Here is a 17589-nt window from a genome sequence, read left to right as displayed (position 1 = left end):
GCACCCAAAAAAGGCAGAAGATGGCGACAAAGCTCCGTGTGGAAATGGGCTGATTTTTTTTCTCCTGGGAATTTTTGTCAGCGAATATATATAAATAGTTCAGTGCAACACACAAGGATTCACCATCGCATTATTTATGTGTTTTCCTTCTAATTTCGCCATCAACACGGATCAACACGAAGTTTTCAGACCAAACAAAGTACAGCAAAATGCATTGACATGATGAAAGGACTGCTACAGTGTGTCCTTTCTCGGTCAGAGGCGTTCCTTCCGTGACATGACGTCAGGACTCGTCACCAACTCAAAAACAAGACTTCCGGAATATTCAACGTGAGTCTTAAAACGTAAAATATAGCTATAGGCGGTGGAATCTTTGTAAAATATGCTCAGTAGAAGTCATTTGAAGCGATTTTACAAATTATGGACACAACTTGTCCGGGCGTCGGTTGTCCTTTAAAGCACAACCGACGCCCGGACAAGTTGTGTCCATAATTTGTTTTTGAGTTGGCGACGAGTCCGTACGTGACGTCACTAAAGGACCGCCCCTGACCGTAAAAAAAGACGCATTGTAGCGGTCCTTGCATCACGTCAATGTATTTTGCTGTACTTGTTTGGTCTGGGGACCTCGTGTTGCACCCAAAAGCCGCCAGAAGGCCAGAAGAGGGCGTCCAAGCGCCATATAAGGAATTTATCAGCCTGTGGAAACGGAGGTGGCCACAGGAGGTCGCCATTTTGTGCTTCTTTTTTTGGGTTGGAGATTTCCCCCCAATGTTGCCTCAAAATGGCACAAATAAATTCTTTAATCGATTGCAAACATGCTTTCCTCTTCAGAACTATTTGAATCATATTCATAACTGGATGTGTAACAAGAAAGCATATCCTCCGAATCTGAAGCCATTGTTTTGATTCACTCGCAATGCAAGACGTCTTGGCGTGACGTCACGAACTGTGGGCGGGACTTTCTGAAAATGCCCAATTTGCAGCTCAATTTTTTGCAGATTTTGGACACTTTAAGTCATTTTTATTGGTGTTTTGCATATAATATATCATACTGCGCGTCTTGGGTATTTTAGATGCTATAAAACGTTTTTCTGATGTCAGTTAAAAAACAAAAAAGTGACGTCGATTGTCCTTTAAGGGCCAAAAGGATGCTGTTCACAAGATAGCCAGCAGATGGCAGAATATGCTTCGGCTTTATAAAAGTGCGTGTGCAACTGCAAGAGTAGGTGACAGACAGAAGATGCTGATGTTAGCTAATGAACAAACACTGATTTCGATCGCCCACCTAATAAGATTTCCACAGCTTCTAAAAGAACACATTCAGCTTCCACGAATTCTGATGCTCAATGGCCATGACACATTGGCTTGTAGCATCATACTACTCGGAAAGAACAAGGTACAACGAGCAAATGCAGTAACACTGAATTATCATCTTCCGTCGCCATCAAAACGTAAGCAAGCAGTGCGGCTTCCTTAACGATCGACACAACCGAGCAAGTATGCCTGATGAAAAACTGGCGGAGTGACAGTCATGCAAAAGATCTCCTAATTCTTTTGTCATGAGAGAAATTCACTTCACTGTTGCTATAGGTGACAGAGCATGAATTGTATATGGAGGAGAGCGGGTGGGGAGGGGCGGAGTGGACATTTTTTTGTGTTGCATCAGTGTCGTATTCGTAAATTTCCTTTCCAATTTCTTGCAGTTAAAAAAAAAACATCAAGGAATGATCATGGTTCCTCAGAGCATATGTTGAACATTTCCAAGTAGTGGTTTTGTCTTACATCTGTGTGCGCGATATTGTTGTATGCAATGTAATGCTTCTAATAAACGTTGCGCCACAGCAAAATGACAATTACTACTATTGCTAAGAACCAGTGGCAGGCCGTGGACTTCATCGCAAGGCCTTCAGTTGTGCTAGTCTGAAACAATCTAGACAAAAAAAAGTGTGGTGTGATTTACTAAAATTGCACGAGAGGGTAACATTAGGCAGCAAATAATTGACTGACCTTTCTTAATTACGTCCATTTTTTCTTGAAAAGTCAGTTTATAAAATGGCTTTGACAGTAAATCTCCAAAATAAATTTCTTCTCCTCCTTCAGCCATTGTGGGTCGACAAAACTGCGATTAAATCAACACAATATATTTGCTTATGCAACTTGCTACGATACAGTGTGCTAGCTCTAGCCCGTATGCTCTTGTCATTGGCGGCTTGTGATCAAAGCAGTTTTCGCAAACTATGATTGGCTCGTGACCGGAAACCGGAAACCCCTTTTGGGTTTCCGGGGGTTTTCCGGTTGCCAACTCCTAATGTAATTGTTTACAGCAACAATTTCATCGACACATCTGATATGACAGGGTCCGCAGAACTGATTATGAAGGCGTCCAGATAGATTTCTGCCCCTGGTCACAAATGATGGCTGAAATGTGATTAGTTAAATGCTTAAATACCCATCTGTTTAAAATTACATTCATGGTTAGTTTAATCAGCTATTTTATTATTTATCATTTTATTTATGGTTTCATTGTTCATTTTGTTTTTCTACTTTCATTCCTTTCATCACTTTGCTGCTGTGAAATGTAAATTTCTCCACTGTGAGACTAATAAAGGCATATCCAATTCAATCCAATTGTTCTGTGTTTTGTTCTTTTAATTGTAAAGTGTCTTTGAGTGTTCAGAAAGGCACTTGTAAATTAAATGTATTATTATTATTATTATTATTATTATTATTATTATTATTATTAAATACGAAACACACATCTGGAAGCAGCACAATAGCGGAAAATAATTAACGAGAGCTGAAAGACAATTTGGAATTAATAAGAATTCATGGACAAATCAGTCCGTGATTCAGGTATTTTTAGGCCAGCAGAGAAGGCTTTGCAGGCTTTGATAGTCCGTCTCTGCGAATAACACTGCTCTTTCTTTTTCCTTATATTTCATGGCAGCGTGAAGCCCTTGTGGAAACACACTGCCCATCATAGGCCAGTCATAGTACTACAACAGATGTGGTTGGCGAGCAGGGCTTTCCTTGTTGTCATTTCGAGTATGACACAAAATTTAAAGGACAACCGACACCTCCGGACAAGTTGTGTCCATAATTTGTAAAATCGCTTCAAATGACTTCTACTGAGCGTATTTTACAAAGATTCCACCGCATATAGCTATATTTTACATTTTAAGACTCGCGCTGAATATTCCAGAAGTCTTGTTTTTGAGTTGGTAACGGGTCCTGACGTCACATCACGGAAGGAACGCCCCTGACCGAAAAAGGACACACTGTAGTCGTCCCTTCATCACGTCAATGCATTTTGCTGTACTTTGTTTGGTCTGAAAACTTCGTGTTGATCCGTGTTGATGGTGAAATTAGAAGGAAAACACATAAATAATGCGATGGTGAATCCTTGTGTGTTGTGACAAAAATATTGAGCCAATTTCCACACGAAGCTTTGTTGCCATCTTCTGCCTGTTTAGGGTGCGGCATTTCCCCCCCTGATGCCTCAAAATGACACGGAATAAATTATTTAATCGATTGCAAACATGTATGCTTTCCTCTTCAGAACTATTTGAATCATATTCATAACTGGATGAGTAACAAGAAAGCATCTTCTCCGAATCTGAAGCCATTTTTTTGATTCTCGAGCAAAGCAAGACGTCTTGGCGTGACACCACGAACAGGGGGGCGGGACCTTCTGAAACTGGCCACTTCAGGTTTCAATTTTTTGCAGTTTCTTGTCATTTTTATTGGTGTTTTGCATTTGACTAAAAATATCATACTGCGTGTTTTGGGTATTTTAGATGCTATAAAACGTTTTTCTGATGTCAGTTAGGAAACAAAAAAGTAATGTCGTTTGTCCTTTAAGTTCAATCACACTCTTGTTGATTCGGAATTCACGTCATGGGGGTCAGTCAAATTTTAAAATTCAGTTACATTTTTCAAAAACCCGATGTGAGCACTACATTTTCACGGAAAGGTATTACATGGTAAAAGAGAGTATTTTTTGCTTGACATTTAATCAAAAGTTGAAGCAGAAAGAATGAGAACTCACTGTTCCCGAGTACCCTCTTTAGTTTTCCCCAGGGGACAATGAGGCTTTCCCAACCCAGATGTGCGACATCGGCCTTAGACTGTCCAAGGTCTGCCCTGAAGCCTTTTCTTGGAGAGATATGTAAAGAACACCTCAACGGGGTGGCAGTCACAGCAGATGTCTGAGCCACCTCAACACACTTCAACCACTTGTATATGCGACCTTGACCTTTCCTTTTTGTCACTGACTTTTGAGCAACTAGGATACAGTATTTCAAGTTATGTTTTTTTGCTATATATATATATATATATATATATATATATATATATATATATATATATATATATATATATATATATATTTATACACACACAGTAAAGTCTCGTTATATCGATATCGGATATATCGATAGTCCCGGTTATATCGACATTTTTTCGGACTCCCTTGAATATCGATATAACGAGACTTTACTGTATATATATATAGCCGAGTCTCAGGTATGAAAAATGGTCCACACCTACTGGCTAAAGAACCTCACAGCACTCCACGAGCGCCTAGCAGCACAAATGAACCAGTTGCTGATGGATTGGACTCACCCAGGATGGCTAACCGAAGGGCGAACAATCCTGATCATGAAGGATTCCTCAAAGGGTGCAGTTCCTTCCAACTATCGGCCAATAACCTATCTCTCCACAACATGGAATCTCATGTCAGGCATCATTGCGGCTAAGATAAGTGGACACATGGATCAGTACATGAGCAAAGCACAGAAAGGAATTGGTAGAGATACTAGAGGTGCCAAACATCAGCTGCTGGTTGACAGAATAGTCGCACAAGACTGCAGGTCCCGACATACCAACCTGTGCGCAGCCTGGATTGATTACAAGAAAGCAAATGACTCGATGCCACACACATGGATCACTGAATGCTTGGAGTTGGATAAGGTCAAGAGGACCCTGAGAGCCTTCGTTGCAAACTCGATGAGGATGTGGAAAACCACACTTGAAGACAAAATAGCAAGCCACTAACGCAAGTGTCCATCAAATGTGGCATATACCAAGGTGATGCACTGTCCCCACTGCTGTTCTGCATAGGACTGAATCCCCTCAGCCAAATAATCGCCAAGACAGGCTATGGATACCGCCTCAGAAATGGAGCTACAATCAGTCACCTCCTCTACATGGATGACATAAAGCTGTATGCTAAGCGCGAACGGGACATTGACTCCCTGATCCACACAACCAGGATCTACAGCAGTGACATCAGGATGACATCAGGAGAAATGTAGTCGGATGGTGACTAAGAGGGGCAAAGTAGCCCACACTGAAGGGGTCTCACTCCCTGAACAAACAATAGCAGACATTGAAAACAGCTGCAAGTACCTCGGTATAGTACAGGCCAATGGCAACCTCGAACTAGCAACAAGGAAAGCGGCTACGTCCAAATACCTCCAGCGGGTGAGGCAAGTCCTAAGAAGCCAGCTCAATGGCAAGAACAAGACCCGGGAAATAAATAGCTATGCCCTGCCAGTGATCAGATACCCTGCAGGAATAATAAGGTGGCCAAAGGAAGAGATTCAGACCACGGATGTTAAGACCCAAAAACTCTTCACTACGCATGGAGGGTTCCATCCCAAGTCCAGCACCCTGAGATTGTACACAAGCCGTAAGGAAGGAGACCGGGGACTAGAGTGTGAGAGCCACTGTCCAGGATGAAACATCCTAGCTGAATGAATACATCAAAGAGAAGGCTCCAACGAATGATGTACTCAGAGAATGTCTCAGAAAATGGGGAACAGAGGATGAGGTGCTGGAAGAGGGACAATCATGGGAGGAAAAGCCCCTACACGGGATGTAAGACAGAACCATAACTGACCATAGGCTGATCTCAAGAACTCCTATCAGTGGCTAGAGAGAGGCTAGAGAGAGGCACTCATCCTGGCTGCTCAAGAGCAGGCCCTGAACACCAGAGCCATAGAGACACGGATATACCACACCAGACAAGACCCAAGGTGTAGGTTGTGCAAAGAAGCACCTTAGACAATCCAACACTTAAATGCAGGGTGTAAGATGCTGGCAGGGAAAGCCTACATGGAGCGCCATAACCAGGTGGCTGGCATAGTCTACCGAAACATCTGTGCGGAGTATGGACTGGAAACCCCAAGGTCAAAACGGGAAACATCTCCCAAGGTAGTAGCGAATGACCGAGCAAAGATCCTGTTGGACTTCCAGATACAGACTGACAAGATGGTAATGGCCAACCAACCAGATATTGTGGTCATAGATAAAGGGACAAGGAAAGCCGTTATTGTGGATGTAGCGGTCCCGAGTGATGGAAACATCAGAAAACATCAGCCCGGATACTGCGCAGAACCCTCAAGCTTCCCGGCCTCTGGTAGAGGACCCGAGCTAAAATGGAGGACAGACACCACCCATGGGGGGTGAGACGAGGAATTTTTATATATATATATATATATATATATATATATATATATATATATATATATATATATATATATATATATATATATATATATATATATATATATATATAAAAAAAACTAACAATGATTGAAAGGTATTGAGAGGTACCCTGATGAATACAAATCTCAACCATTTAATGACCATTTTAAATGTCATAATAATGGAAAAAACGGCAATAATCGATCGGTCACCTTCAAGCATCTTGGTGAATCATCACTTAAGGAAGACAAAGTAAGCGTAGTTATCCCCTCCTAAAAAAGGCAAAACAAAACAATGTAACTAAGCCGAACTGCTGCCACTTTCTTTTCTTTCTACAGAGGAACCACCATCAATTCCTGACCCATGTTAATGCATCGTTTCAATATTTGATGTTGTTATATGGAGTGCTGACAATTGAACAAGGAAATGGAAAGCACATTTCATGGTGCTGCTTCAGTGGCTCTGCATCCATCTGCTGAACAGAGTTATGCACTTCAGTTCAGAAAGGGCCGACCTGTGCAAACAAAGACAAGTACAGGCAAATTTAGCAACAGAAAGCAAACTCGCTTCCTTTTTCATTCAGTCTCAACATTGAATGAATCAACCAATGAATTCAAGCGTGATGTTGTGAATGCATCCCATATGCTACATCGGGAACTACAGTATATCATTATCTTGAAGGTACAAATATATACTTTTTTTTCATCTTGACATGGTCAAAATGATTATAGTCCTGGTCCTCTGAAGGTGAACTCACTTCGCAGCGTAATCAACTGTCCAAGTTCCTGGTGCAGGCCGGTGTGAGTAAATTAAATGAAATCAATTCGATGACTCTAAGCTGAAGATTAAATCTGCTTTCCGTCTTGCGAAGGACTTGCAACGTGACCGACGGTTTAGCACACAAAAATATATCTTTTTTTGAGAATGATATGAATCCTTTTAAGGTGCTCCATAGCTTGTCCTTTCCTTTCAGTACCTTTAGGTGACTAGTTCAAATAATTGCCTTTCACATTTGTTAAAGTTGAGAGCAGATAAAGTAGTGATAATTGTGAAGTTTATATATATATATATATATATATATATATATATATATATATATATATATATATATATATATATATATACACACACACAGTAAAGTCTCGTTATATCGATAGTCCGGTTATATCGATATTTTTTCCGACTCCCGAGAATATCGATATAACGAGACTTTACTATATATATATATATATATATATATATATATATATATATATATATATATATATATATATATATATATATATATATATATACTCATCACATACAAGTGTGTGATATCAACTGTGAATATATATAATAATAATACGTTACATTTTAAGCGCCTCTACATGTATGCTTTCTGTTGGAATAAAATTATATATCATGTAGTCACATTATATTCGTAAATTAGTTTGCTTAGTATTATCCAAGGTACTTTGTGTTTTTCTTTCACAATTGGTGAAAATGTTTTGGGTTTGACCCTAACACTTTCCTCTTCAGAACCATTTGAATCATATTCATAACTGGATGAGTAACAAGAAAGCATCTTCTCCAAATCTGAATCCATTGTTTTAATTCTCGAGCAAGGCAAGACGTCTTGCCGTGATACCACGAACATGGGGGCGGGGCCTTCTGAAACTGGCCATTTCCGGTTTCAAATTGAAGTACTTTTTAGATACTTTAAGTCATTTTTATTGGTAATTTGCATTTGACTAAAAATATCATATTGCGTGTTTTGGGCATTTTAGAGGCTATAAAACGTTTTTCTGATGTCAGTTAGGAAACAAAAGAGTGACGTCGGTTGTCCTTAAAGTGCCAGAAAAAGAAATGCATGAAATGAAATATGCTTGCAAAAGCGCAACGTTTAACACGTCAAACACAGTGAATACTCAAACAAAATATCCAAGAGTCCAATAGCACAAAAACAAAGTATAACAAAGATCTGTGAAGAAAGCAAGTGACTGAATGCCGTATTATCACAAGTATGAGAAAAATCACACATGAATCACAACAGCACGTAAAGTCAATAATCTGAGAAGGTGTAACAGAAGTCAAGGTCCTGAAATACACAGCCGAGCTTGATGAAAACACTAGGCACAGGTGTGCAGCTGCTGGAGGGAAACGCCCTACACCCCAACGGCACCTGGAACACAATCGAGACAAAACATAACAGTTTCAATGTGAACAACGCGGGGTATTCAACTTTTTAAAGCTGATAATTACCGCGAAGAGCAATCAGTTTGCGACATACTTCGAAAAAGAAACAAATTTGCTCACCCAATTTGTAATCACATTCCAGTTTTTGTTCTTACATGTTACATGTAATGTATAGCACTTCTTCAAAATCCCTAGAAACTCACAATGCCTCTTAACTGGCGAGATATTTTGGGAACAGAATCTGGAGCTACTCACATGGTCCTTGGGGGCTTCCTTGTATCCGCAGGCACCACTTTGGTGACCCGTGGACTGCATTATTAGTGGTTTATAGACATGAAGATAATGTTCCTTTTCCCCTCAACTGTGCTGGTCCAGGCCTTTCTTTGGGCTCTTGCATAATTCAGCTTAAAACTCCCATGTCTTAAAAAAGAAACTACATACGTATATAGAGCACAAAATGGGTGAGAATGAGGGAAGCGTGTCATATATGTTTGTGGCTTCTTCTTGGGGGAGTTGTTTTCGAATTTCATGTTTGTTATTTTCAAGCACTCTCTATTAAGAATAGGATTGACTATTTGAGCAAAACAGTTATATGTGTTTAAATTGTGGTCAACAGAAAGCCATTCAAGGTGAATGTTGATGAGAAATCTAAGTAGCGGTGTATCAGCTTTGTGTTCTACCAAATAGGCCCAATATGGTGCAAAAACCATTACAGAATACCTAGAACAGATGACTTTATAAAACCCTTAATTCACAATTCATTATGGCAGGATTCTTGTTCACTCATTCACTGCCAGACAATGTGCAAATATGTGTCCACTCCAGTGCCAGGGTTTTTGTCAATGTCACTCAAATTCCAGGACACACAAACTATCGAGTTTTAGGACTACCTAAACCTTCGATGCAGCGTAAGAAACCTTAGACTCTCTTCATTCATCTGAAATAAAGAGTTAATTCCTACATTATACGGGTCTGGAGTCATATGAGCTAGAAATGAGGGTGGCTGTCCAAAATACAATGCAATACTGTACATACATATCTGTTTATATAGCGCTTTCATAACAGCTGAAGCTGGAACAAAGCACTACATGGAAAAAAGGGAAATGCTGCCCACTTGTGGAAAGTAAAAATATTGCCAGAGGTCTGGCCAGCGCTTTATCGGTACCCAAGTAAGACAAAAAAGACAACCCGAACTAATCCCGGAATGGCGCTCTACGTCATATTTTCAATTCCCAAATAAATTCGGAAATGGCAGCAAATGAGTTCATTTTTTAAAAAAGCCCAGACTTATTTAGTTTTTTTATACATTTAACCATCCATCCCTTCTTTTGGATCCAATTTATCCTCACAACGCTCGTGCTGGGATGCTGGATTAGGTGGGGGACACCCTGAACTGGTGGCCAGCCAATCACAGGGCACACAGAGGCAAACAACCATCAATGCTCACAAGAACACCTACGGACAATTTAGAGTGTTCAATCAACCTGCCATGCATGTTTTTGGAATGTGTAGGGAAAACTGAACTACCCGGAGGAAACCCACAAAGGGGAGAGCATGCAAACCCCACAACGGAAAGCAGGGGCCATGACCTCGGCACTGTGAGGTTGAGGTGCTAACCACTGGACCACAGAGTTATTTATTAATTGCCCCCCAAAAAATTATTAAAACCGTGCACAGACGTTAGACACTCAACCATCCATTTTCTAAACCGCTAATCATGTTTGAGGTCGCAAGAGGAGGCGGAAAAATGTGGCAAGCATCCGGGTAAAGTTCACCAAGGACGTGTCAGGCCAGCAGTTCATCACAGAGCTAACACGTGGTGTGTCGTCACTCACATTCGCACTCACGTTGGCACCTTCGAGCCATTCCAAGGTCTCCGGTGGGCGAACCGTGCGGGGATGAGGCGAAGAAGGCCCAAGATGATTGCGCTTGTCAGCTATCACCAACCTGCGTGTCTACATGTCACGATGCACTGACGTTTGACATCAATGGAATGCATCTTTGACATGGGGATCCCACATTATTTTTAATCGAAGTTATGAATTAACCCATTCACTGCCATTACCGAATTTATTCGGGAATTGAAAATATGACGTTGAGCGAATTTGTTCGGGTTTTGGTTTTTCTTACTAGTGTGCCGATAAAGCGTTGGCTAGATATCAGGCTAGATACCCTTCCACAAGGGGGGAGCATTTCCCTTTTTCCATGTCTGCGCTTTGTTACAGATTCAGCTGTTGTTAAAGCACTACATAAACCAATAGGTATTGTATTGCATTGTATTTTGGACAACCACTCTCATTTCAACCTCATAATAACTCCAGATCCATATAAATAAGGAATTAACTTTTTTTTCTGATGAAAGAGAGTCCAAGGTTTCTTACGCTGCATTGAATGTTGATGTATTCCTAAAACTCAATATTCTGTAGGTCCTGGAATTCAAGTGACAATAACAAAAACGCTTGCACTGGCACCTGGACACATTTTTGCATGTCTGGCAGTAAATGAGTTAAGGTTGCGGCGATAGAATGTCTTGACTGCACCCCAAAAAGGTTGCTGTGCCACTTCCTCCCACCTGCAGTATAAGGATGATCACTTTACCCATTCACAACAATTTCATTGGATGCTAATTACACTTGTATATAGTTTTCCTTGATGTTTTTTTTTTTGCATCATCATTAGATATTTACCTTTTGGGGACTAATATCATAGGAGAAACCGCAAGGCAAATGAATATGTATGGTAATGTTGTTTTATTAGTCCTCAAAGGGCAAATGAAAAGACAGCTTTCTTTACTGTATAAGCCTTTATTTATAAAAAAGTATGTTGTTTGAATGATAACCCCTTTTTAATACCACATACTTGAACATCTTGTATTTGTAAAACAAAAAAAAAAGAAAAAAAACATTTTCTTTTGAACACTTAAAAAAGCCAATTGACACCAAAACGTTGACTTGCACTGACAAATTAAATAAATTATACAATATCATACCATACAAATGTTGATTTCCATGGGTACCGTTACAACAAACTAAATCAAACACCTCATTAAACAATGGGAATAAGCGCTCCAATGTGAACAAAATCACACACACACACGCACTCACACACACGCACTCACACCCACACACTAAAAAAAAGCATTGTTTTTCTTCCAGTGCCACTTATATCTGATGAATTACATTTTTCTCCTTGTGATGATACAACAAGGATAAAAACCCAGGACAAATGTAACAATTACACCAAATAATGAAAAAAAAATGAATGATGCAAATCATTTTTTGATTTAGAATCCAAATACAAAAATACAATTATGGGGCTGTTTTGGTGATTGTTGAATGTGTTTTGCCCATTTGTTACAGATAGGAGGTGGACCGATGTGTCAATGGGAAAATTCTGGCATGTTTCGCCATGGGACAATCAACAGACCATAATAACCAAAGGCAGCTCCGTACAAGAAAAAAACAATAATAAAATATGGGGGAACACCTCCTCTGTGTGGATTCACATGGCTTACGTCGGACGCTACAGGCGGAGCGTCCTTTAAATCCTATGTAGCTAAAGTGTGACTAAAATTTCTAAGCCTCCTGAACTGATACAACCACTTTTCCAAATTGAGTACTTTTGCTTTGCGATTTACACAAATCCTTCCATGGACATTCCATGTTTACATTTGATCTTCTTCAGATGCTTTTATTAATATTTTTCCCCACAAGGTTTCATCAGAGCTGACTGTTAAAAACAAGTGCAATTTGAGAATGTAAACACTGGATCGTTCTTCTCCTCAGTTGCGGTGATGAATTATATGATGCTAAGTTTAAAAGATTAATAAAATAGAAGTAGGTCAAAAAAATTATTTCCAGGGGGCAGGTCATGCAAAATAAAATTGTGGTGCGCACAAAATAATGAATGCACCAACTTAAGTTCCTCTAACAGTGAGAAGTCGACATGTCAGCCCGGTCTGGGCTTTGGCGGTTGAAATTCTCCTGCTTCATTGTGATTCACGCTCGCATTTTAAAGGGTGATCGTCGCTATTATGGACACATTCATGTCATCCGTTTATGAATGGAAGTCATGAGGACAACCTTTTGAGGGAATGTGTTCAAAAGATTGAAATAACAGAAACATCTTTTTTTGGTGCTTTTTGGGGGGAGGGCTGCTGAAGGGGTTAACTTTATACAATTAATCAGAATCAGAATTAATTGTGAGGGCTAAATGGTGAGAAAATGGCCACAAAGATAGGCGACTTAATGCATGGTTTTAGGAAACATTTGATTAGAAAACATTTTAGAGTAAATTTAGTAGTAAAACCACTTTCAATCCTCTTCTCAAGTTTTATCAAAGTTGGCGTTTGTTCCTGACAAAGAACAACACAAACTGCTTCTTTTGTCATTCACAAGTGCAGTAGCCGTGCTGATTCATATAATTTGATTTATAAATACCAGAGAGAACGTCAATGTGAAAATGACAACATTTGGTATTGTGACATTAGTCTGTTCATTGTATTTTTGGTCTTTATACTTAAAAAATGTATTCTGTCAATTGAACTGAACAGGAATCAAGACCTAGACATACTGGAGCCGGCAAACATTTACTTCTGCACACGTTAAGATCGATTGTTGGCAAGGCAACAGCTGCTGGCTTTGTACCTTGTTTACGGGCACATTTGACAACTTTTTTTAGTTTCGTTATTTTTTTAGGTTTATTTGTTTGTTGGTTTTAGAGGAACAGGAAAGAAGATCCAACTCGCCTTCTTAAGGCATATCCTGCTCCTCAAACCTCTGTAAGCCAAGCTTGACCATAATGCCCTTTCCCCCCTCCAAAAAACAAATAAAGGGATCACTCGGGAGTTACATTGCGCTGTTTAAGTGTTCCCATGCACAAACACACACGCGGTTTGGTTGATTTGGGAGCACGCCATCCCAGACGCTGACAATGAGCCAAAGCATTGAGTCAACATTAGCTTTGCACATGAGGAGCGAGGAGGGGGGAGGTCTGAACAGGTGAACGTCAACAGTCTCCATAAACTCCATCACTGTGAGATGACTTGTTGAATTCTCCATTATTTTGTCAGCACTGGTATCCTTTTTCAAAATTGTTTTTCCTTTTTTTTTTAGACTTTTTGTCTTGATTTTGTTTGCTGAAGTACGCCAATGCAAGAGAAGCTGTCCATGCCATTTGCAATGAGGCTTGTTGGTATTTTACGAACTGCTGTGATTTTGTTCATGCATTAAGAAGTATTAAGTGAAAGATATTTACAGTACAATTCACATGTAATTACACATATACACTAGAGGCAAGAAAAATTCACATTGAACTCAGATCAAGACTCCCCCGGAACACCCCCCCCCCCCCCGCCCCTTCCAGGCCTTGAATACGTGTTAGTTAAAACAAACAGAAGTTCAATCTTGTAACTTGTATAATCTTGTACATGTACTCATAGTAAATCGTCAAACATAAGGTCCTCAGAGCTTTTGGGATGAATGTGCGAATTCCACACACAGAAAGCCACGATAGCTCAAGATCATGTTGATGAATGCATTTAGGGCTGCTTTTGTTTATGTAAAGGAGAGTGAAACATTTGATACTTGAGTTAATGTTCAAATACAAATACTTTTGCAAACATCGATCACATTGCCGCTGGATAGAAATTTGCCACAAGAAAATGATGCCAGAGGTGAACGGTGCCTTGACAATCCTTACCACTCTTTTTTCTCCATTAACGAATGATATCGGACATCGAAACTGGAGTGATAACAAATGTCTCTGGATACTAACTGAAATATGCTTTTAAAAATAAAAAACAAAAATTCTACCTCACCAATTATGAAAAACGACATGGTTCCGGTCTGCAATATAGATATTGCAATTAGAATTACCATTATGAAAAATGTATCGATGTTAAGAAGAGTGGCCGTATTTTCCGCACTGCAAAGCGCCCCTAAAACATTCCATTTCTTCAAAAGCCCGCAGTGCACGTTTCTAATCCAATGTGCTTCACAGATCGATCAACTATCTGATTTCTTGGACACAGTATTTTAAATGATCTGTGACCAATGCTGTAGACTTTATTTTACGCATCGTATAATAAGATGAGCCCAATACAACAATTTTAAAATAAGTCATTCGTTGAAGGTGCACCTTATACTTCAAAGAGCCTTATAGTATGGAAAATACAGTACTTATATGGGACACTTAAATCGTTTTCATTTGGTTATTTGTTCCCCTAGCTTCAAAATGCAGCCTACATATTTATCGCTTCCCGGATGCATTCATCATCAATATGATGTTACTGAAAAAAAATGCAAAGAGAAGTGCTACAAAAGCAAAAAGTGGGTTTGGTGTACAAACCCTTGAACTCATAAACAGTTGTGATTGCCTCCAAGTCAGCGTCACATTTTGGAGACATTTAATGCATGCGTACTGACTGTTTTTCGGGGAAGCACCTTCCCTAAAGTTGTTATTACAGCAGAAAAATGACTGACTTAATCAGTTTTTAGGTCCTGTGGGTGTAATTGCAATTGTAAAAAAACAACAACAATAATGAACATAAATGTCTGCTACACTGTATCGGCTTTGAAGTTGTTTTACTCCATGAAATGAAGTTGATGTCTTTTTGGGTGGGGGACCAGACAAGAATGGCCGATCTGGCAATTTAAGTCAAACTCATAGGCTACATTTTGCATCATATAGTACAACAAAACAATGCACCACTACTTTTTGCTGTTGTTTAGATTTGAAGCGATTCCCCGGCACTATTTAAATTCGGTTCGGTGTTATACGTGTGCGTTTCTACTTTCACTATTCTAGTTATGCCGCTTTCCTGATCATAAAGAGATGCTGAAGATACAAAATAAAGCATGAAAAATACATAACAAAACTGTGGTTTGATATGTTGACTTTGTCGAATATACATCAATGTAATTATTTTTTTTTAACTGTAGATTGGTTCCCACGAATCACAAAAAGCAACACATCACTCCCGCCTCCCATTTCCTTTTTCACAAAGCAGGAATGACGTCCATAAACACTGCATCGAAAGACCATAGAACTCAGTCAACAAGAGAAAAAAATATACAAATATACCTCCATGTTAATACTTAATGAAAAATGTACACAATGCTCCCCCCAACAATCAAAATGAGTAATGCAATTTTTTTTATCTCACAATGCCCTAGTTATAGAGCATTTTTCTGACACTCTGAAATCACAGTATTTTTCAAGACAAAATCATATCTACAATAATCAGCACTTGTTTGAAACCAAAAAGAAAAATAGACCTCGCCACCCCCAAATCACCTGAAAATCCGTAAATTTACACTCACTCTAATGCACAATTGTGGAGACCAACATCGCGTGATTGATGTCTGATCAAGAGAACGCTACGACTTCAAATTAAATATATAGTAATAATAATAATAATAAAAAAGACACATATTCCAAACAAAGTTTCTGTACATGGTGGAAACTGAGATTTTTCGTGCACTTTGTATTCATAGGCTACATGGGAGGGGGAGAAGGTGAAAGGACAAGGGAGGTGTTCAAGGACCTTGCTCAGATGATGCCTGACCGGACAAGCCACCACTGATTTCATGAGCTGCGGTAGAGGATTTCTGATTACAACAAGAATCAATAAAAAGTCAATGGGGCCATCTTCTCTCTCTCTCTCTCTCTCTCTCTCTCTCTCTCTCTCTCTCTCTCTCTCTCTCTCTCTCTCTCTCTCTCTCTCTCTCTCTCTCTCTCTCTCTCTCTCTCTCTCTCTCTCAAGAGCTTTTGCTTTTCTTTTTTTTTCTTTCCTCTTCTTTTTCCGATTTTAGTTGCAAAAATATCATGCAGTCTCTAGTTCCAAAAATCCCTGCGGGGATCTTTTGTTTGTTCATTTGTTTCTTTCAAGGCAAAAAGGAAAGTCAAAGCCTTGAAATTCTTCTCGCAATTTTTTTGTTTTGTTTTTTTTAAACATTCAAGTCATCCTATTAATACTTTGTACAGCAGACAAGTCTTTCAGGTTCCATGTCTGTGTGTGTGTGTGTGTGTGTGTGTGTGTGTGTGTGTGTGTGTGTGTGTGTGCACGTGCGCGCCTGTGTGTGTCCGTGTGCGTGCGTTAATATATGTATATATATATAAATATAATATACTGTATAGAAATATGCATATACATATGTTCAACCTTTATGTGTGTACATATTTTGGAACTGTATCAAAGCCAATTTAATGTGCTCTCAAAATATGGCCAATGATTCCTAGTGGGATGCAAATCAATTCACATAGTACAACCAGTAGATTAGGTTGAAAAATCCAAAAGTGATCGGGAATATGACCCGAGACCACTTGTCAATGGTGCTTACATCTGACAGGTTTGGGATTTTCAACTTGAGCTTGGATGAGCGCCGCCGTAGTCGGCAATTAGCCCGGCTGCGCATGGCGCTCCGATCCAGCGAGTGGTGGCTGAAGCCATCTCGGGGCGCCATTGGCTTCCTGAATTGGACCCCAGAGCTGTCAAAGGACATGACTGAATTCCGAGAGTCACTCACACTGCTTCCCACATCGGAGGGCATCACCTCGTTGTTCATTTCCAGAGTGGTGAGGAGAATGTTGCCGTACGCATCCACCTATGACGGAGGCAGAGAGAGAGAGGTATCAGTGTGGGCTGTTGCCAAAGCGGTAAGCCAAACTAACCTGCTATTATCAAACTTCACTAAATCCTTCAGCGTCCCACAGATTTTGAAAATCAAGCAAAATGCAGAGGTGACGTGGAATGTTATTTCTAGCATGCAACAAAATAGCTTTTGCTTTAAGACATACGTAAATGAATTGCAAACCCTGCTTCCAAAACAGTTGGGATATTATCAGCCGTGATATTTAAACATGTCCACCAATCTATCTGTAAGACGCGTGTGGCTGCCGCTCACCCACAGAAAAAACTGA

General features: G+C 39.8%; 1 protein-coding gene across 5 annotated transcripts in view; it reads right to left on the bottom strand.

Annotated features, from left to right (window-relative positions):
• Nucleotides 1-11441: 11441 nt before the first annotated feature.
• Nucleotides 11442-17589, bottom strand: part of gabrb4 (gamma-aminobutyric acid type A receptor subunit beta4) — a 53897-nt gene continuing 47749 nt past the window's right edge. For all 5 annotated transcript variants that reach the window (XM_089017319.1, XM_089017320.1, XM_089017322.1 and 2 more), the window contains one exon: nt 11442-17273. In XM_089017319.1, the coding sequence (XP_088873445.1) occupies nt 16920-17273 (354 nt within the window). In that variant the 3' untranslated portion in view covers nt 11442-16919. The remainder of the gene's footprint in view (nt 17274-17589) is intronic.

The sequence above is a fragment of the Hippocampus bargibanti genome, linkage group LG16 (assembly GCF_051943395.1).
Source record: "Hippocampus bargibanti isolate YZ-2025 linkage group LG16, ASM5194339v1, whole genome shotgun sequence".
Classification (NCBI taxonomy): Eukaryota; Metazoa; Chordata; class Actinopteri; order Syngnathiformes; family Syngnathidae; genus Hippocampus; species Hippocampus bargibanti.
This window is presented reverse-complemented; position numbering and strand designations above follow the sequence as displayed.